The sequence below is a fragment of the Carex rostrata genome, chromosome 3, assembly GCF_964058835.1.
Source record: "Carex rostrata chromosome 3, lpCarRost1.2, whole genome shotgun sequence".
Taxonomy (NCBI): domain Eukaryota; kingdom Viridiplantae; phylum Streptophyta; class Magnoliopsida; order Poales; family Cyperaceae; genus Carex; species Carex rostrata.
In genome coordinates, this window is record NC_135920.1 from 13,443,616 (window position 1) to 13,465,696 (window position 22,081).

Consider the following 22,081-nt stretch of genomic DNA (forward strand, 5'->3'; position numbering starts at 1 on the left):
GAAATATCAATTTGATCCTTACATTTTTATTTTGAACAAATAGTGCTGTCATTATCACCAATTAAAGACCTAGATAAAGATATGCAGTCGCATCCATATGGTAAAAATATTTATGAAAAGATGCATGTATGTAAATGTTATTTTTAATTAATTTATGATGGCAGGAATATTGATGTCAATATCAATTTATTTGCTATTTGACATTATGAAAAATTATATTAATTTTCATATTATTAGTATGATTTGGTGACTCTATCTGCACTTGTTATAATTATAAAAGATGACACTAAGTCTGATTAAAAATATCATTATATGCAATGAATTCTAAACATAGGAATACTAAACAGAAACTAAAATTTATAAGGACAAGAATGATATTTTTAAATTTTAAGGATAAACGGATGATAATTCAAGGACTGTATATATATATATATATATAGAGTGACTAATGTGCATTCGAATGTATATGGACCGAAATACATACGGTCCAAATTTGACTTTTCAAAATCCAAACGGTCGATCCGAACCGTTTATCTTGTTCTCTATATTAATATGTGCTTGGAGACCAAATTTTACATTTTTCTGAATTGTTTTACTATTTATAAAGTATTTTAAAAAATTGTTGATCCAACGGTGGCTTAACAAAATAGTAAAATCAGCAGCCACCGTTGGATCAACAATTTTTAAAAATACTTTATAAATAGTAAAACAATTCAGAAAAATGTAAAATTTGGTCTCCAAGCACATATTAATATGGAGAACAAGATGAACGGTTCAGATCGACCGTTTGAATTTTGAAAAGTTAAATTTGAACTGTATGTATTTCGACCCATATGCATTCGAATGCACATTAGTCACACTCTCTCTCTCTCTCTCTCTCTCTATATATATATATATATATATGAGTTAGGCTGGGGTGCTATGGATAGCATAGAGGCCTCTATGCTACGGCTCAATATTCGAGTTTTCAAAATCCAAACGGTCGATCCGAACCGTTCATCTTATTCTCCATATTAATATCTGTTTGGAGACCAAATTTTACATTTTTCTGAATTTTTTTACTATTTATTAAGTATTTTACAAAATTGTTGATCCAACGGTGGCTGCACAAAACAGTAAAACCGTTGGATTAGCGATTTTCAAAGTGGCTTAATAAATAGTAAAAAAATTCAGAAAATTATAAAATTTGGTCTCCAAGAAGATATTAATATGGAGAATAAAATGAACGGTTCGGATCGACCGTTTGGATTTTGAAAACTCGAATATTGAGCCGTAGCATAGATGCCACTATGCTATCCATAGCACCCCAGCCTAACTCTATATATATTTACTTTAATATATATATATACTACATGATTTCCTCATAGAAATGAAAAAAGGACAAAAAATAGAAACTCTGTGGAGATGTTTTTTTTAAACATAGAATCAATTTTAATTATTTTAAGAGAATAAGCAATATTGAGTTGATTTTTATAAAAAAAACAGCTTCATCGGACAAAGAATAAGTAGAAATGACCAACGCAGATTCCTTATAATAAAATTTAAATTCTCCCAGTGGAGCTGCTTTTTATAAAAATCAAATTAATAGTGCTTGTTTTATTAAAATAATTAAAATTGATTCTATTTAAAAAAAAGAGTCCCTCTGTGTAGAGTACGTAATGTTAATCTCTCATGTAAGGATTTTTTTATAAAATATAATAAAAAATTATAATAAAAGAGTTTGATTGAATTTTTTTTTTTTTTTTACAAAAATCCTCAGTATCGAATTGAGGGCTTGAGGATTTTCTCAAAATACAGTACAAGTTCTTAGAAATACGCATAGAAAGAGGCTTATTATGAGTAAAATTGGATGAGAAATCACCACGTTTAGCTTCTGCGAAGATTAAAAAAAAAAAAAAAAATGAGAAATCGCCACGTGGGGTCCATCCCCACCATTTTAAGAAAGGGACATGTGTCAAAATATCATGAATGAACCCCGCAGTTTTTTAGTTACGCTTGGTTTTTTGGTGCCATAGAGGAATTTTTTTTTTTATAAATCATAATTAAAAAAAAGATTTGTATAAAACCAACCTGATTATTTATTTTTTATTTTTACAAAAAATCATAAGAATTGAAATGCCATTTTGGTTATGAATTTTTTTTTGGGACCGAAATGACAATTCTGTCCCAAATATTTTCACAATTTTTAATTTTTTAACGTATTTTTTTCTCAAAATTTGTGAAAACGGATGGGACCAAAATGATAATTCGGTCAAAAAAAAGAGGGACCGAAATGATATTTTGATTCTTATAGTTTTTGTAAAAAACAAAATAATCAAGTTAGTTTGATAAAATTTATTTATTTATTTGTGGTTTCTAGAAAAAAGTTCGCCATAGAGGATATGGATTTTAATTGTCCTTAACGAATTCGGGTCTGGTTAGTAAAATATCAACTAACTTTTTTTTTTTTTTGGTCAATTCACTGTTTATGCATGGCATGCCATTTGATCTTGGGAGACAGGTGGAGGGAAGATACGAATCTCAACGAGATCTTCTACAAATATATCCATTCGATTTGTGCCACATACTTAGATCCTACGTGGAAGTGTAATGCATGTAACTTTGTATTAAAACATATATTTTTATTAAACTAATTAATAATTTTAATATCCGGGAAATTCATGACATGTGAAATTAAAGTTTTTTAATGTTGGTGGCAGCACGAGTAGAACTAAGGGTTTATAATGGCTATTTGTGAATTCAATTCTAAAATCTGAATCGTTGAAATCCGTCTACTTACGAATAATATGTTTGCATATAAATTTTTAAATTTTCAAAATAATTTTGTATAAAGTTAAAGTGATAAACAAACGTTCAAAAAATGAATGCATTAAAATTAATTTATGAACCTTCTAATTTTAGCCGGTTGACTTTATGTTAAATTAATTCAAAAATTAAAATTTTTTTTGCATGTAAACACAAAGTACAAGAGTTTCAACGATTAAAATTCATCATTTAAATTTAATTCGATAAATTTTAAAATTGGGTTAAAAAATAATTAGTGAACTTAAAAACAATCAGTTCTACTCGATTAACAACTTGAATTCTTATTAGAACAAAGTTCGAGAAAGTATAATAAAAAAATTGGTTGCTCGTTATGTCGCAGTTTAGTATATATTTTCAAAAGTTAATATAAAAAATTATTATAATCGTTTAACTACTTAATTACACATCAATCTGCATCACCTTTATCTTCTTTTCTCAAAGTCCACATAATTAATTGACATTAACTCAAAAGTATTTTCATTTACTGTTCTTCAATTTCTGTGTCTACAATTCTATACAAAACTAAATAAACCTAACAAAGAATTAGGAAGAAATTGTTTCTTCAATTCCTCCTAAAAATTCTAATTTTACCCTTCTGTAACCAAACATAAAAAAAAAAAAAAAAATCACAATAACACAATTTTTACTAACACCCCCAAAACCACCAGCCACAGACCCCTACTGAAACCCCACCAGCCCTGGTACGGCCTGGTACCGGCCGATGACTTCTCGGACTCCATAAGTTCACTATAAGTGAAACCCGGTCTCGACCCGTAAAGCATCTGTACACCCTGAACATCATCCACGGTTAAATCGAACTTCTTTGAGCGTGGTGATAGGCTCGGGTACATCACCGCATCTTTCACCGGCGAGTGTGCAAGCCCCAGCACATGCCCGATTTCATGCGTAGCTACCGACTCCAAATCCACGGCCACACTTGACTTCTCCTTTGAGAAGTCAACCGACCATGTCTCAGCTGCATCCAGGTGCAACCTGCCGCTCTCTGGCGAAAAACCGTGTGCAAGAATCCCCAAGACGCCATCGAATGGTTCGCCATCACCATGATCACCTTGGTAAAATCCTATTTTCACGTTAGCTGATTGATAATCTTCTGACTCAAAAAATCGAACCGGGATCACTTGAGCCCACCTGTCAAAGGCACGGCGAAAGACAGCCCTGACATCATCATATGATAGGTAGTTTATAGCAGCAGTGCGGGATATTGCGTATGTTAATTCAAATGGTCCCGGGCTGTTCCACCTCGGCTTGCCCGGGAAGAAGGCAAAGTGTTGCACCTTATGTAACTTGCCCGGTGTACTAGTGAAATCGCTGATACCGCACCGTGGCGACATGATTTGAGTCAAAGTAGCTGCATCAAGCTTGCCTGTGACCAGTAAGCCGAGACGATTTTGGTACAGGTTGACCGCAGATTCAAACCGATCATCAAACGAATCAGTAAGGTTTTTCGGGTCGGGCATATGGAGGTATCCGAACCGTGCGAAATACTGTTTTAGTTCTGACAAGCCTGTCACATGGCTCCCGCGTTCGGTATCTACGAGATGGCTGAACGATCGCCATGCAGTTGTCTCCGGTGCATGTCTTGCGAGAGTCACATGGCATGAGAAAATTATTGGTACCAAGAGAAGATGGGGGATGAGGAGGAGAAAAGGGGGCATCAAGTGCTATAGCTAGCTGCTAGCAATGGTTTTGAAGGGAATTAAGGAGGGAGAAGGCACAGGAGGTGTAATTGAGAATAAAGATGGTTATTCTCGTTATTTGGAATTGGTATAATTTTGGTTAGTTTGGGGAAAGGTGTGGGGAATAGAAGGGGAGAATCTGATGGAGAGATGGATATATGGCACAAGGCACAAAGGAGACCATATTATGGTTTGATCAGCGTTTGGTGACCAACTGACTTACCACACAAAAGCACTAGCTTTTAAAGGCTGCTTGTGCCTACTCTATTTATGGTCTTAATTTCATATTATGTTTTCATGAAGTTCTGATTTATAGGCTCTTAGATGGATGGATATTTGTTTTATGAACTATAATTATATATTAATTTAGATTCTGTTAGTATGATTCAAGTTTTGGCTGCATGCATAAGAAGTAAAGTTCTAGTATTTCAGTGCAATTCGTGTCGCATATATAAATGGACCTTGGTAGTTGGTAGGGCCGAAGCAGTTCAGATTTGTATGTATCAAGATTGATTTGTTAGATTTTTTTTCTTAAAAAAGATGATTAATTGAATTATTTGTATTTCACAAATAATATAAAACAGAGGGTATTAGAATTTCCTTCTTTAAATGTAATTTAATACACAACAATATTCTAATACTTTGACTTTCTCTTGCAAGAATAATTTAGAAAATTGATCTTGGTCATCGTGACGAGTGTCGCGTCTTTTCATGCCTAATTCACATATAATTATAAAAGTTAGTACTTGATTAGAATTTGTTGCATCTAAACATAACAACACAAATTTCTGATTACTTTTAATATAGTAGCAAACACAATAGTAGAAAGTTGTATGATTGAGATAAATAAAACAAAGTAGAACGAGGGTGTTCTTAAGTTCACCAAGTCCTTGGTGAACTCAAGTCTTAAACTCTTTAAATGAGCTTCAAATGATAAACTCGAACCGTTGAAATCCGCCTACATCTTACGAGGGATGCGTCTACATGTAAAAAAAAATTTAATTTTGCACAGAGTCAAAATAAAAAAATTCAAAAAATGAATGCATTACAATTAATTTATTAACTTTCTAATTTTGACCGCTCGACTTTATACTAAATTAATTCATATGTTTAAAATTTTCACATGTAGACGAATCACTTATAAGGTAGGCGGGTTTCAACGGTTCGGATTCGCCATTTGAAGCCAATTTAACGGATTTTAGATTTGAGTTCACCATGGAGCTTGATAAATTTAAGAACACCGTAGTTCTATCCAATAAAACATAATAAAGTATAAATATATTGACAGAGTTATTTTAACTTCACACAACGCATCAATTATATACTTTTTTTCATCTTATCTCTATCTTGTGTGAATTTATTATTATTTTTTTTGAGGTAGAATTGTGAAGGTCAAACGATCTTCCGTGAAATTAAATTGACTTTTGGAATATCTTTTACCCCATAACACTTCCTAATTATTTTTCAATACAGTGAAACATTTTCCATATTGGTTGACCGTTAAAACAGTTAGGCTGGGTGCTCCGGTCTCTTGGGATAACGGATAACTATGCATAATTGAACACTTGAAATTGAATTTCCTTAAAATTTGTTTTTTGAAATTGACTGGTCCGTATGGATGGCCCCCACCTAGACTATAACCCCGGGTCAATCTCGAGTCCTCTATTCAGACTATTCAGAGGAGCTGCTACCAATGTTTCAAAAAAAAAGACTATTCAGAGAAGGTTCCAAGTTCCAATTATACCATTTCATGGACCCATGCCGTGTCAATGTCAATATGGCAGGTTATTTCCTTTGGACTGGTCAATTATGTATTAAAAAAAAAAAGAGAAAATAGGAAAAGAGAGACTTGGCTTTTTTTTTTTTTTTGTGTGTGTTGGTCTTTTCCTGGGTCTCTCCTTTCACTTGATATGGGTTTATCTTATCTACTTTCTAGAATACTTCTCTTTTTAGTTTTTCTTATTGAGTTGTAAAATAGTACATCTTATCTATCCTTTTTTTTTTACAAAAACTTATGGCCAAATTTCCAAAGGAACTAACAAAGCTTCTTAAATAGCTAACAAAAAAAAAGTAGAGAGTTGTTGAGGACAATAAATTAAAATATTGATCATCTTAAAATTTCTTTGTTTTTTTTGTATGAAAGTATACAAAGGCGATTAATATTTGAGGATCATCTTAAAATTTCTCTGTTTTTTTTGTATGAAAGTATACAAAGGCGATTAATATTTGAGGAGGGATCCATTTACAACATTTTACAACAATTTGATTTTGTAATTTTCAAAATCTAAACAGTCGATTCAAACCGTTGAATATGATATCTATATTAAAATGTGTTTGGAGATCAAATTTTACATTTTTTTTTTAAACTCTTTTACTATATATTAAGTATTTTACAAAACTGTCATTTTCAATGGTCCAGAATTGTCTAAAAACAACAGTTTTGTAAAATACTTAATAAATGATAAACAAATTTAAAAAAAAAATGTAAATTTTGACCTTAAAGCATATTTTAATATAGAGGTCATGTTTAACGGTTTGGATCGATGATTTGGACTTTGAGAATCGCAAAACTAAATTGTTGGAAGATGTTATAACTTTCAAATGTTGTAAGTGCGACTTTTTTGTCCCAATATTATTACTAAATATCAGTTAGAAAAATGATATGCATTTAATTTATGCTAGTGTATGTTTTGTTTATCAAAAGAATTGTGTTACATTCAAATATTATGGGGTGATATAATTTTGCCAATATCGTTTCTTAGCAGCACAAACCTCTTTTTACATAAACCAATTCAATTGATTTGATGTTCATATTTTTTTTTTGATTGGGGAAAGATTCCACCTGTAAAAATTCCAGAGAATTGGTGGAGCCCCTTATCACAACTTTGTGGTGCACACGGTGCACCGCATTGGTTTCTCCTGGACCAAGAGTGTGCCGCACGGGTCATGTGTGGATGACTGGATGTCGACTAGTGGGCCCAACTTGACAGTGACTTGCTCCATATTCATTTTCCAATTTGAATGTGATTGCATAGACTCAGCTTAATTATATGGCTCTAGAACTCAAATTCGGACCCTACACCGTGCTGATTTTGGTAACATATTATATTGCAAAACTCAATGAAAGAGCAATTCATTTGAAATCCGAAAATTTCCAAGCCGCCCCTGTCATTTTCAGATTTTAGATTGATTTTGATGTTTTGTATTAGTTCTGATATTTTCATTGTGAATTTGTGACTCTTAAAATCAAGTACCAAATAATTGTTCTTCAATATTTTCCAAGACATGATGTAATGGAGTATGATGAGTCATGAAAATTGATTGTCATTCCTTCTAAGATTTTGACTTCGTTAATCGTTAGCGTGTTCAATCTTTAGTAACACATTTTATTTAATTTGGAATATAAATGGTGATAACAAAGTATGTGTGGTCACCGAGACATTGATTAGTCCAAATCAATTTGTGCTGATTTTTTTTCTCAAGGTAACTCAAATTATTCAATGAACTAGTTTTTTTTTTAATCACACATAATACAATTGACTTCAATTTTATTACCGACGATAAAATCAATTCTTATCTTATACTAATATTTAAAGTTATCTTACAGTTATATTTTTTTGAAGCTAACCATAAAGTATTGATAGATGAATATTTATGTTCAGATCAGGACCACTAAATCAGAATCCGCACGAATATTAAAGAGGTCCGTAAATTCTATTTCCAACCAGATTAGTCCGGACTGATATAAAATTTTGAAAGAACGATCCGAATTTAAAAAAAAAAATCATGGCAAAATTAATAATCACTCCCAATTCTTTGGGAAATGACAACCTTGTTGATATATGATGAACAATTGAATTTTGGATTAAAAAAAAATCTTGTTTCTCAAAATAATGAAATTCATTCATTAGGGTGTATTGAAAATTTGAAATTAATACAGGGGCGCTGGGGCGGAAGCCTTTATCATTATCACTGAAAGAGGACAAGAGGAAAAGGTTGATCCATCCACGTGGCAAAATATGACGAAAGATCTTATCAGAAAGAGATGATGATTGTCTCCCAACCAAACACAACTAACATAGATTATTATGCCTACCGGTTTTCAACTGTTATATACTAGAAACAGTATTTTCTCAAAAATATACTTAGAAAATAATTTATCCATATGGGAGACTTTATACCAGTTTCAATCCGGTACGGAACTATCTACCTAATTGTTAAACTAACAAGTAACAACTGAGGCGGACACCTGGCGATGAAATCCTATGGGAAATAAAGAAACAAAATTCTGTTTTGCGTGCCCCTTTGATTTTTTTAAAACAAAATCTGTACTATTCTAGTTTTTAATTATCATTTAATGTTCAAAAAGTTATTTTTGTTACTAGATTAAAAACTGATTATTTTGTATATTGTTTTGTGTACTATTTTGTGTCACGGGAAATAAATAAACAAAATTGTTCTATTTTTTTTAAAAGAAAGATAAAGATTTAGTTTTTTAATTATTATTTAATGTTTAGAAAGTTATTTTTGTCACTAGATTAAAAACTTATTATTTTGTGTACTATTTTTATAGTAAAATATTAAATTTGATCGGGAAATAATTCATACACTATGTTTTGTATCTTATCTGTATTTATCCTTAACATAAAAACAACTATATCTATAATTCTATATGCATAAAAATATTTACCTAGTTTATAAAGTTCTGTGATCTTTTTTTAAGTAATCATCGGTAATATTTAAGTTATTTTTTTTTGTTAAATAAGTAAAAACACAGCTTTCAGAATTTTTAATTCTAGTAAGATATACATATTTTTGTGAACAAATGTATATATATTTTTTGAAATATAATGAACACAATTGGAGACTTGTAAGAGTGCAAATAAAAAGAGATCCAATTATCACCAAGTAGTTTTTTTGATAGGAAATTTAAATTATTTTTGTATAGATTGGCTTTATTACAATAACTTTTCTAATTAAATTATACTAGTTCTATCATTAATTGAACCATTCATACTCTTTTAATGAAATTTAAATTGAAGTAAACATCAAAATTGATAAATTGATCTTAAAAAATTTCGGAAATAAATTAACTTGATAAACAAATCAGATGCTGTCTTATACAACACTACCAAATTGAAAACGCCTTTTGCAAATTACATCCTCTAGGATAAAAAATCATCTATTTTCAACAAAAAAAATAATAATTTAAAGACATGGTATCTTTTTCAATTTACAAATGCAATAATTATATGTAAAAGGCACAACTTTTTGGGTACTAAAATTTTCACTGACTAATTTTCATTACAAAAAAAAAAACAAGACATATTAATGATCTACAAACTACAATACAAGGTACAAGTTATATATATATTTCACCAATAATGCCGTTATCAGCAGGTGGGACCCACATGACCCACCAAATAAAATTAGGTCTGTGGGGCCCGTGTTAGTTTATAAAATGATGGCACTGCCCCGGAGTGTTGCTCAGATATTGGGCGGTTATATGTTTGGCGTGCAAGTGTACCAACCTTTTTGTTTGCTTTTGCAAACAAAGATATGAGTCATATGACACATGAACACAGAACACATGATATTATTTGTACTTCATACTAATTGCCTTGACCAATTGAAATTGTGTGCTAGATATTATAGCCTTGATTAAATTTGTAAGTATTTTAGTTTAGAAACTTCCCTACACTTTTTTTTTCTTTTTTTTTACTGTGAGTGTATTAATTGTGTATGGGTTTTAGTTGAAGTAGGGTTGAGTAAGAGGGGACTCAGTTTTGTAGATATGGATCTTTTCTTCATTCATGATATTGGGAGGGAAGAAGAGAAAAAGAAAATGGGCAACAAAATTCATGTGTGGTGTGGTATGTGTGAAAGCAGTAGAATGAGGCTATCTTCAGAGGTTCGGTTATGTCACCGGTATTACTGGCTAGTAAGATTATTGAGAAGACGACACTATGTAAGAAGACCGGTGCAAGAAATGAGACCAAATCTGCTGTAATTCTGGGAGGAATTACAGGTCCTGAAATTCCAATATCAACCATCAATTTTTTCAGTGCACAGATCTCGAAAACTTTATAAAAAAAGTAAGTTTCATGCACACATCTCGAGAAAGACCAATGGTTGGAATCGGGATTACAGGGTCCTAAAATTCCCCAAGAATTACAACAAATTTATTTTCGTAAGAAATAGCATAGTGTTGAGGGATACTAGAATGCTGTGATGTAAACATATTTATTTTATACAACTTAGTAGTCCCTACCAAGCATTCAAAAAAAAAATTCATAAAATTTGGATGATATATTAAAAGAGGAGGGATCTACTTACAACATCTTACCACAATTTAATTTTGCAATTTTCAAAGTCTAAACAGTCGATCCAAACCGTTCAACATGTTATCTATATTAAAATGTGGTTGGAGGTCAAATTTTACATTTTTTTTTACTATTTATTAAGTATTTTACAAAATTAATGTTTTTCCAGTGATTTATAATTGTCTGAAAACAACACTTTGTAAAATACTTAATAAATAGTAAAAAATTCAAAAAAAATATAAAACTTGATCTTCAACTACATTTTAATATAAATATCATGTTGAACAGTTTGGATCAACTATTTAGACTTTAAAAATTATAAAATTGATTTGTAATAAGATGTAACTTTCAAATGTTGTGAGGGAATCTTTTCTCATATTAAAATGGAAGAGACAGTTGCTATCCTTTAGTGCAAAAAAAATTACAAAAAGATGTTTGTGATAATTTGTAGATACGCCTTGATGAAAGAGGAAAAAGTTGGTAACAAGGAGATGTAGAATAACCAACTCGTAAGAGAGGTGCTTTTCAGCTACAGTCAAATCAAGTGTGGAATAAAAAAACATCTCAATCCTAAGCACCGCTAGGTCTGGAAAATAAGGTTATGGACCTTGGAATAATTATTAATTACGACAGGGTTTTCAATAAATCATGAAAAATGAGGCAATAAGGTAAATCGAAAATTGAAAATTTTACCTTGCAACTAAGTCCTGATGTTATTTTCTTGCAACTTATTTCTAAATATTTTTTTTGCTGAAGAGTTCTAATGAAAATTTGGAAGCACAGGGAGAGGAGGATAAAGACTTTCTTTTTATTATTTCAATTTTAAAATTTAGACTGATTAATTAATTTTCATAGGTGACTAAGTAGGTTTGACCGTCAACTAATTAAATTTGACGACCACTGGTAACTGAACTTAAATGTAAAAAATCTCCACCGCATACACTAAGTCTGACTAAACAATTGACTAACCAGAAACCAAAAAAAAAAAAAAAAAATTGACTAACCAGCCTAACAAGAACTTACAAAACTTCTGGATCAAATACTAATTTTTTTGTACTTGCGTAATTGTAAAAAAACATTGCTTGCTTTATGCAAATTCTTCCTTGCCTCAATGAATCTTGCAAATTGCTTGGATTTTCAGAAGTGAATTCATGGACATAGGATTCAGATGCACTTTGGGCTTTCAAATTTATTGCCTGTCCAAATAATTTCATTTCATTTTTTTTTTTATGTATATAATCAGCTCTAGGATTGGGATCTATTTTGGGCTTTTTCTAGGCTTGTCTCTGCTCTAGTATTTTAATTATGTTCAAGCCTTCAGCCCTTAATTTTTTTTATAATATTTTATGCTTTAAAAAGTCCAAATCCTTATATAATTGATATATATTATAATTAGTGAATTATACCATCCGTTAAAAAAATTAATAGATACAATATTACAATTCCTCAAAGACACGTAACAAGCTCTGCTACTGTTCTCAGATATCAGGTATTACTATACACACACTATTACACCAAGACACAAATCAAATTGAACATTTAAAATAATAAAACCTAATGGAAGGTATTTTATGAGTAACCCGGACTTAGGGGTGCAAACGGATTGGATACGGATCGGATAGTGGTAAAACTATATCTATATTCGTTTTTATTTTTCTAATACAGATACATATTGGATATTAAACATATACGGATTAGATATTGAATATTCATAGATGAGGAGGGTTCAAATGCCTCCATTTTTTGTGCCTCCATCATGTCTCCATTTTTTAAAACTTTAATAACTCAAAATTTAAATCTTAAAATTCAAAATAAAACCGTTGGATATGAACTACATCATTTTATTTATGCACGTGTAAAAAATTATGGCATTTCAACTTTGTTTTGGTTATCATCTTAGCTTGTAAAAATGTATACTAATGTGAATTATTTCTAGACGTTGATTTTTTAACTTATTGATTCATATAAAAGCAAAATCAAAATGTGATAATTTTTTATGGACACATAGAGAAAATAACATAGATCACATCTAACGGTTTTATTTTGACGTTTAAGTTTTAAACTTTGAGTTATTTAAGTTTTTAAAAATGGAGGCATGACGGAGGCACAAAAAATGGAGGCATTTGAACCCTCCTCAAAAATATACACATAAATATTTTCATAATATATATTAAACTATATGATACATATCTACTATTCGGATACAGCTAATTAAAATTCAAAATCATATCGTATATGTATCCGCACATATATTCGTATATCTAATTTTGGATACAGATCTGAATATGGACGTATAATATATGATCCGTTTGCATCCTTAAATGCGGTAGCTTACTACAACATAGGGTTGAAAACGAATCAAATAGTGATAAAAACATATCCGTATCCTTTTTTTTTTTTTTTTTTTTTTTGCCGGGTACGGATACGGATCGGATATCAGATATCCGTAGATATATACATAAATATTTTCATAATATATATTAAATTATATGATATACATCTACTATTTGGATACATATAACTAAAATTCACAACTATATTCATACCACTATCTGCATGAATATTCGGATATCAGATATCCGCATCTAATTTTCGAATACAGATCATATTCTGTTGAATAATATCCGACCCATTTTCACCCCTACACAACGGCATTTAATGGGGCCTAATATCAAGTTCCATTCAAATTAGTCTGTTCGGTAATGAAAATATTGACTGTGCTTTAATTAATACAATCCTAAAGTTAATTTTTATCTTTCAACAAATTTTCATCTATACCCTTTACTAAAAACTATCAAATAAAAGAGTTCATATTGTTTAATTATCAAATAAAAAAGTTCATCTATACCCTTTACTAAAAATTAACAAATATTGACTGTTGCTGGCTTGCAGCTACGTACTATGAAAGTGTGTGACAGTCTCCTTGGCAGCTGCTGGCTGCTGCTAAGTTCTCAAAAAAAAAAAAAAAGAGGTGCGTATCTGAATTCACAAGGCAATGAGGCATACTTCAAGGTCAATATGTCGACATTCCTAATTTAGCAGATCAGCGTATCAGAATTCAGAACTTATATATCAGGTTAAATTTTGCGGAAAAAAAAGCTAATGGTACCTGGACTCGGCGTACCATTCAAACATTAACAATGTTCTGGTAACAATTTATACTTACTAGTGAACAAGATAAAACGCTAATTAATAAAGGAGTATTAGTTGTTATGGCGCCGGGAAGATACATATATACAATTTCCAGGGAAACGATTAAAAAGTAGACCTCCTATTTTGTTTGTTATTAATATTTGTATTTTGAAGCAAAAAAATAATAATACTGTATTAATCATCTTCCAAACTACATAGGCATGATTAGATTGATAATGGATTATCATGGAATCCGTGAGTTCCTCGTTTACTTAATAATCCAATTAATTATAATACTAATCTAACGTATTTCAATAAATTTATCGAAAATCAAGTAAAAAAATGGGACAATATCTACAAGAGATATTGTCGATATATCCTTACGAATGTTCCGATCGCTAATAAAAAAATATCTTTATGTCGATATACTATTATATATCAATTAGGCTGAATCAACCACAAGTACGCAATTATGAGCTTTGCTTCAATGAGGACGTAATTCTTTTGAAATTAATTAAGGGTATAACTGGAATTCTTTTGAGGACCTATTAGGTAACGGATAGTCGGATACAAATCTGGTGTGATTCTTTGAAATCACATCACGCTGCTATTTTAAATCTATCCATTCATCTATTTGGAGATTCGTGCATAAAAAAGAAGTAATTTTTGAGATTTGTGCATTCTAAAAAGTAAAGGGGTGGATTATTTAGAATCGGAGCAGATTTATTTCCGTAACGGGTTGCTTATATACCCCTTGGAGACCGGCTCAAAACTATTTCAGACCGTCTGATTGAAAAAATAATGGACAAGATTCGTTATTTAATTCAGACTCAGCAATGCTAGCTTAGCTAGCTTGAACTGTATTTCTAGAGCCGTTACAGCAAGTCGTCGTTTGACCAACAAACTTTCCTCTTGACCAAGGCATTAGTAATTTTATATATATATATATATATATATGTTGCTCCAATCTCTCTCAAAAATTGCAAAACATCTTCCAAAGGAAAAGAGCAGAGAGAAAGAAAGAGAGACAGAGAATGGAGCAGGTCTCTACCTCGCCAAAAAGAAAAAGAGATCAAAATGATGCTCCGATCACCGAGCGGTTGAGAAGGGAGAAAGCAGCCGTGTACTACACTGTACTTCAGTCATTGGTTCCCACTCTTTTCCCAAAGGTTCTCTTTAATTTCTCTATCATAACACATCCTTCGTTTTTCTTTCGTTTCATCTTAAAGGTAATTTTATTTTAATTTTTCTTTTGTGTGCTTTCTGTAAAACTTTCTTTTCCTTCTGTCTGGTAGTTCATTTTACTTGCTTGGAATTTAAAAAAATATTATGCTATATACTCCTTTTCGCAAGTACATGTGTGACCTTTTATTATATATTACATTTTCACATCCATCATTTATTGAATTTATTGTGAACTGAATATAGAGATGAAATTTTGCTGCTCATATAAATCACTTTGATTTCAGGCAACAAGGTCGAAGGTCGTTGATGAAACGATCAAATACATACGATACCTTGAGGGTAAACTTGTGTTTTTAAAACAACAGCAAATGGCACTTCCAGTACTGCGGCCAATTCCACAGACTCAGCAGAATAACACATCCGCAGTAGAGGTTACAGTTTCAGAAAATATGACATTCTTCGGCATTTCCTTTGCTTCTCGACCCGGGTTGCTTTCCCAAGTTTTACTAGTTTTTGTGATGCATTTGGTAGATGTCTTCATGGTCACCATTGTTTCTGATTCTGGTGTTACTCGTATCACAGTCACAGCGCACGTTTCGGAGGCCGGTGCTTCAGAGAGGATTAAGACAGATCTAATGGCTTTGTAGTAAATTATATTAACCCTTTAATTAGTTTTAAGATTAGTTCAACCTGGATGATACTGTAAGGTTTATTTAGTGCCTATTATGATTGTAACGATTGTCAATATCTACTGTTGGCTTCCGATGAAATTGAAATCTTCTTTCCACATGTGCTGTTTTCATGTATAACCACAAATTTTGCGTGGTATTTGTTAATGGGGTTTCTTGTTCTGAGAGGAATATAGAACTAGGCTTAATTATATATGTAGCATATTTAAAGTTAAATTGCTCGTACATGCTAATTTAAAAAATCGTGTAAATTTCGTACTATCACTTTTGTAAATTAAGTACATTTGAACAATGATCTTGAGAAATTAAACTATATTTTTACATTATAAATGACTTTGCAAATACGGCCAACGGTATGAAGTTATTTTTAGCTAATTAATCCTTGCCAGAAATAAAATATGCACGTTTTAAGGATGAGATTTCCAGATAAACCATTATTAAAATAAAATAAAATAAAATATGGTAATCCTATTTTCATGCTTTTGCAGGATCTGGCGGCGCAGGCCACCACTAGACACTGTGAAAGAGATCAAATAGTAACTGTTGTACTATATTGTAAAAAGTTACTGCATAATACAGCAGCACTATTTGTACTACATTGCTTCTTTTGCAAAAAATTAGCAACTGTGAAAGCATCATATCATATAAGAAAGGCCCACCAGCCCACTGCCCACCAAAGGAAACCAAGGACCTGAAGTAGTCAATGATTAGCTTTTAGTACTGCCAGGCGCACATTGTCATTGCTTTTCTTCGAAATTAACAGATGTAGGGCACAGATTAGCCTACGTACATTTAAAGGAAAGAGAAGAAACCTCTGACAATTTTGGTGGTTGCTCTATTTGGAACTCTGACAATTTTGGCCGTTTTTTCATTAATAGGAAAATAAAAATAAAATATCGATTATGGGTACACTTTAGTGAAATTTTGGAAAATAGAAAAAACATTATAGTTTATAACGTTCAGATTACTGTAGTTGGACCTATAACGTCCAATTAATCCGATCGTTAATGATTACTAATTAATCAAAGATATTGTAGCTGCACGTTATAATCTATGAAGTCCAGCTACAGTGTCCTGAATGTTATAAACCATAACGTTTTTTCTATTTTTCAAAATCTAGCAAAACGGTATATTTTATTTTTATTTTTATTTTTTCTATTAATAAAAAAAAAACCGGAGGAGGGGAGCAGCATAGTCTCAAATAAAATAATTAGAAATTTAGAACAATGATGACTCGCCCTGTCGCCCATGCATATTAATAAAGTTTGAAATTCAAAAATAATATTACAAGGTCTAAAATTCAAAGTTTGATTATAATATGACTATAATTGCAAATAATATAACAACATAATGGTATATTTCGTAAGCTAATTCAAAAGTCTATTACACGAGTAAGTGATAACACAGATTTTATTCTTAAATTTATTTTATTCGAATATATATGGGTATCACACGAATTATATTCATGAGAACTCCTTTTATTCGTTTTGTCATACGGGAAGTTGCTCTGAAAAGAATAATATATATACACATGTGCATAACATTGATATTAAATCATTCAAAAACCTCATAAGTCATTACTAGCTAGAGCAATTGACCAACAGTCATCATATGCCGTTGTGTACTCAATTGTACTTTATGACAATTAAGGCTATCGAATATACCATCATAAATTAAATTTTGTGACCCATTTCAAAGTAAGTTTTGAATAATAATTTAGAAATTACAAAATAAAAAATAGAAACCACAACGAATGGTTGATTTAATTTTGGACTTCTGATCTTACATAAAACAAATTCCGAAAGTTACCTTCTTCTTCTTTTTTACGTGAATGCATTTTAGAATGAAATAAAATCAATAATCCCTTTTAAAATTTTAAACATTTTACATTATTAAATTAAATAGTAAATAAAATAGTATAACTATGGTAGAAAACTCACAACACAACTACACAAGCATCATGTCTCTCATTATTTTTTAGGTAAAACACCTCTATTTAGGCTTACAATTTTGATGTTTAAAGGCCTATTGGGCTTGTGTAAACAATGTACAGACTTCTCTTCCATCCGACACGTATATACATAATTAAATTGGAGTAAGGCTTGGGTGCTATGATAGAATAAGGTCATCTGTGCTACGGTTTTAAAAATCTATCGTATAAACTTTAAACTTTGATTTAAATAGTTCAATAAATTTGCTATATAATAAATTTGTAGAATATTAATTTTTACTATTTTTGAAATTTTTTTATTATTTTTTATGATTTATGAAAGATGACAAAAAAATAGTCTAAAATATGACAATTTTATTTTATTTTATTTTTAGGCTATTATGGGCCATATTTCATAAATCATAAAAAATAGTAAAAATTAGTATTCTACAAGTTTATTATATAACCAATTTATTGAGCTATTTAAATCGAAGTTTGAAGTTTATACAATAGGTTTTTGAGGCCATAACACGGATGACCTTATGTTATCCATAACACCCAAGGCTTACTCATTAAATTGATGATATATATAAATAAAAGAAATCAAGGGACCAATGCTCTCTCTAATCTATTGATGGCTTGATGCTGACTCAAAACAGCAAAACAATGCTCGACGCACAATATAACCATATATATAAATATAATGGAATGGCCAGTAATATAATAAATACACGACACATTCTAGGTCAATAAGTATTATGATCAAGTACTAATTAGTAGGTACACACACATTCTAGGTCAATTAAGTATTATGATAAAGTACTAATTAGTAGGTACAACACACATTCTAATCTATTGATGCTGACTCATCAAAACAGCACAACAGTGTCTGTGTCGATGCACAAAAGAACCATATATAATGGAATGATCGGTACTAATAAATACACCACACACATTCTAGGTCAAGTTTTATGATCAAGTGCTAACCCAAAGGTTGATGCATCAACTTAGGCTTTCGGTTCACCCTTCAACCAACGGAGGCTATCCGACAACCCCAAAAATGCTAGGAGTTCGTGTAATTGATATGTCGCATGTACCGCTCCCTCCGGGGCCTTACCCTCCACCTGGCAAAATCGTACCGCTTTCTTTCTTGGACGCCCGGTGGATCAACCTACGACAACCGGTACAAGATCTCTTGCTTTACCCTGATTCCATCCTCTCCTCTTCTTCTCTGCACTTGTTCAAAACTTCTCTCATGCAAGCCCTGTCTTTCTTCCACCCTCTTGCCGGTAAGCTCACCTACTGGCCTTCCACAGATCAACTTGTCATTGATACTTCATCCCCCGATTGTGGTGTCTCTGTTATCGAGGCAGACTCAGACCTTGACATCCATCGTCTCATCAGTGAAGAAACCATTGACATCGAAGCATTCAAGAAGCTTGTACCGTATTTTAGTATCGATAAGCTTCCCACGCCAGTTTTTGCCGTTCAGATCACAAAGTTCGTCAGTGGTGGGGTTGCAGTGGGGACCGCACTCCACCATTGTGCTATGGATGGTATTGGGTTTTGGCGGTTCATGGAAACATGGGCAGCGATTTGTCGTGAGAATAGCGTGTCGTTTCGTCCGTGCTTTCAGACTTCACATGACCGGGGGTTGATTCTGCATCCACACAAGGAAGAGATTGCTAGGCGGTTCATGAGACTTCTGGCGCCAGGTTTACCTCAGGTAAAAGTCTCAATTTTAACTAGTGCCTGGTTTCTAAATTGTATATCTTTTTTAGTAGTTCAATTAATTCATATTTAGTGGTTTACCCTGCTAAATATATTTATTATGCACTGAACTTACCGCGCAAGCGTTATATATATCCAGATACTTAGATTAATGTAACAAACTAGACTTACAAGTAAATAAATAGTTTTATTTTTAAATCCTTAAGTTTTATTCTCCATTTTATAAATAATTTGTATTGTGCGGATGTATTAGGTGCACATTGTAATAACTTGTTTAATTATATTTAATATAATAGGAGGTATCCTCCTCCGATGGCTATGCCGAAGGAGAAGTGTGCTTTATCATGTTTGATAAAATATATATATATACACATTATCTTCTGAACTGCCTAGCTAGTTGACCAAATGTTTTTTATTCGTACAGCCTTGCCTCCGTATTAGTAATAGTGGCTTCAGCTCTGATCCTAGATGTACTAGAAATAATTAAAGACTATACAATATTCTGTAAGCCTGTAACTGATGAATTTAGATCCAGTGCAATACCGAGCGGGTAGAATGAGATCTGAGTCGTCAATTTTAATTAATCTTCTACGAAACTTAAAGCGGACCCCCTATAATTCAAATAGGCCGAAGTTCCAATCGCTCGGTTAGGAGCCCATTATACGGTTATACCAAGTGATTCTGTTAATCAATGTTCATTACTCTAGAAATATGGGTACATGTAAGTATCTCTGTTGAATGAATGAATGAAGAAACATTTAAATTACAAATTCTATCCCCGTTAAGATGTCTTCTCCTACGAGGTTTAGAAACGCGATGGCTATCAAAGAAGGCTGTTTCAGAAATTGAGGATCGATGTGTTTCCATTCAGAGAGTGGACGGTTGGATTTGATTAGGACCTATGCGAGGAAAATATTTGATCTATTGCAGTCCTTGCTCAAAATATATTTTATCCAGTGGTGCGCCTCCTAGAAACCCAGTTGGAATAAAAATAAAAATAAATTGAAAGAAGCGCCAGAATTTCAGTCAGGATCCCTGTCAGAAAAGCACTTTCTTAGTGCTGTACTCGTTTTTTTTTTTCTTGAAAACTTGGTATTGACTAGCAAGGCTGCATTGATAGATTTGATTACTGCAACTTGTCGTGCTGTACTTGTTTTCTCCCGTCTTTTTCAGCAGAGTATTTTTTTTCCACATATATCATTTGAATCCATACATGAGGCAGGACCTGCTTGCTACCTATAGTTCAGTAACCTCTAGAGAAACTAGTCTCATAATTCACAGTCACAAGATTTGTGAATTAAACCCGAATAATTTATTTTTTTGGTGATACCGAATCGAACGCCGAATTATTCGGTTGACCGAATTAAACCCAAATAATTCATGAAATTTACAAATTTTCTCCAAATTTTACGAATTATTCGTGAATTTTTCCCATAATATATTTTTTTTAATTTTTTTCTCTTGTAGGACTGAGATCTCTAGTTTGGATAATTCCAAATAATTTCTGAATTATACCCGAATTATTTATGAATCATGAATTTTTACCCCCCGAACCAAACCCAAATAATTCATTTGTCACTATCTCATTTACAGCGAACACTTTTCTTTATATCTCATAACATGTCGATGGATGGACATGCAAGTTTTTAATGTAATGGCCAACTTCTCAAATTTTATGCAACTATAACAACTTCTTTAATAATTTATTTGAGAATTTTACTTTTTGCATCCTTGCTACAGTTGCCACAAGCGCCAACACCATTGCTCCAAGAGCACCTCAAGCTTGCACGACGCACCTTCACTCTTGACAACACAACAATTCAATTCCTCAAGCAATGTGCCAGCATACAATCCGATGGCCAAACCATCTACACGCCATCAGCCTCCATCGCAATTGCTGCTCATGTTTGGGTCTGTCTGGCCAAAACCAAATGCCTCTCAAAAGAGAACGATGCCACATCCCTCTGGCTGCTCGTTGACCTCCGGGCATACTTCAAACACAGCAAGAACAATGTCTTATTCACTGGTAACTGCATTCGCGGAGTACAGGCCAGATCAACTTGTCAAGACCTCACCTCACCAAAAGGACTCGCAAATGCATGCCTAGCAATTGCAAGTGCAGTGAAAGAAGTGAGGGAGAGGCCACTGGACAGGGTAGAGAGATGGCCCGAAGAGTTCAAGAACCGACCAGCTGGGATGAATGTCATGGTGGCAGGGTCCGCTAGGTGGGGAGCCTATGAGATGGATTTTGGTTGGGGAAGGCCGAGTCGGGTGGAGCTGGTTTCAATGAACTGTGATGGAGAGGTGTCTATGTTTGCTGGTAAGGAGAAAGGCTCAGTTCAGGTTACCGTAGCACTTGCCGGAGGGCAAATGGAGGTGTTTGCAAAATCATTTCTTGCTGGACTGGCACAGCAAGGGCAGTCCGACTCTCATGGAATGGCAAGGTTATGATTGATGATGAGCAACAATAATATTGAGTTATGTTAACAACAATAATATTGTACAAGTTTTATAACTTGCCAACAGTTTATTTTAATTGAATATATATTACTATTTAATCATTTTGACTATTCAAATAATTCAATATGC

General features: G+C 32.4%; 3 protein-coding genes across 3 annotated transcripts; 2 read left to right on the top strand and 1 right to left on the bottom strand.

Annotated features, from left to right (window-relative positions):
• Nucleotides 1-3,259: 3,259 nt before the first annotated feature.
• On the bottom strand, nucleotides 3,260-4,803 carry LOC144551613 (metalloendoproteinase 1-MMP-like). The gene has a single exon (XM_078299650.1). It carries the CDS (start codon nucleotides 4,479-4,481, stop codon nucleotides 3,432-3,434), a length of 1,050 nt encoding a protein of 349 aa, XP_078155776.1. The 5' UTR covers nucleotides 4,482-4,803; the 3' UTR covers nucleotides 3,260-3,431.
• Nucleotides 4,804-14,952: 10,149 nt separating this feature from the next.
• On the top strand, nucleotides 14,953-15,798 carry LOC144551094 (uncharacterized). The gene is made up of 2 exons (XM_078298902.1): nucleotides 14,953-15,126; nucleotides 15,427-15,798. The coding sequence occupies exons 1-2, from the start codon at nucleotides 14,992-14,994 to the stop codon at nucleotides 15,787-15,789; spliced, it is 498 nt and encodes a 165-aa protein (XP_078155028.1). The 5' UTR covers nucleotides 14,953-14,991; the 3' UTR covers nucleotides 15,790-15,798.
• Nucleotides 15,799-18,768: 2,970 nt separating this feature from the next.
• Nucleotides 18,769-22,073, top strand: LOC144551974 (phenolic glucoside malonyltransferase 2-like). The gene is made up of 2 exons (XM_078300083.1): nucleotides 18,769-19,487; nucleotides 21,233-22,073. The coding sequence occupies exons 1-2, from the start codon at nucleotides 18,822-18,824 to the stop codon at nucleotides 21,941-21,943; spliced, it is 1,377 nt and encodes a 458-aa protein (XP_078156209.1). The 5' UTR covers nucleotides 18,769-18,821; the 3' UTR covers nucleotides 21,944-22,073.
• Nucleotides 22,074-22,081: the final 8 nt, after the last annotated feature.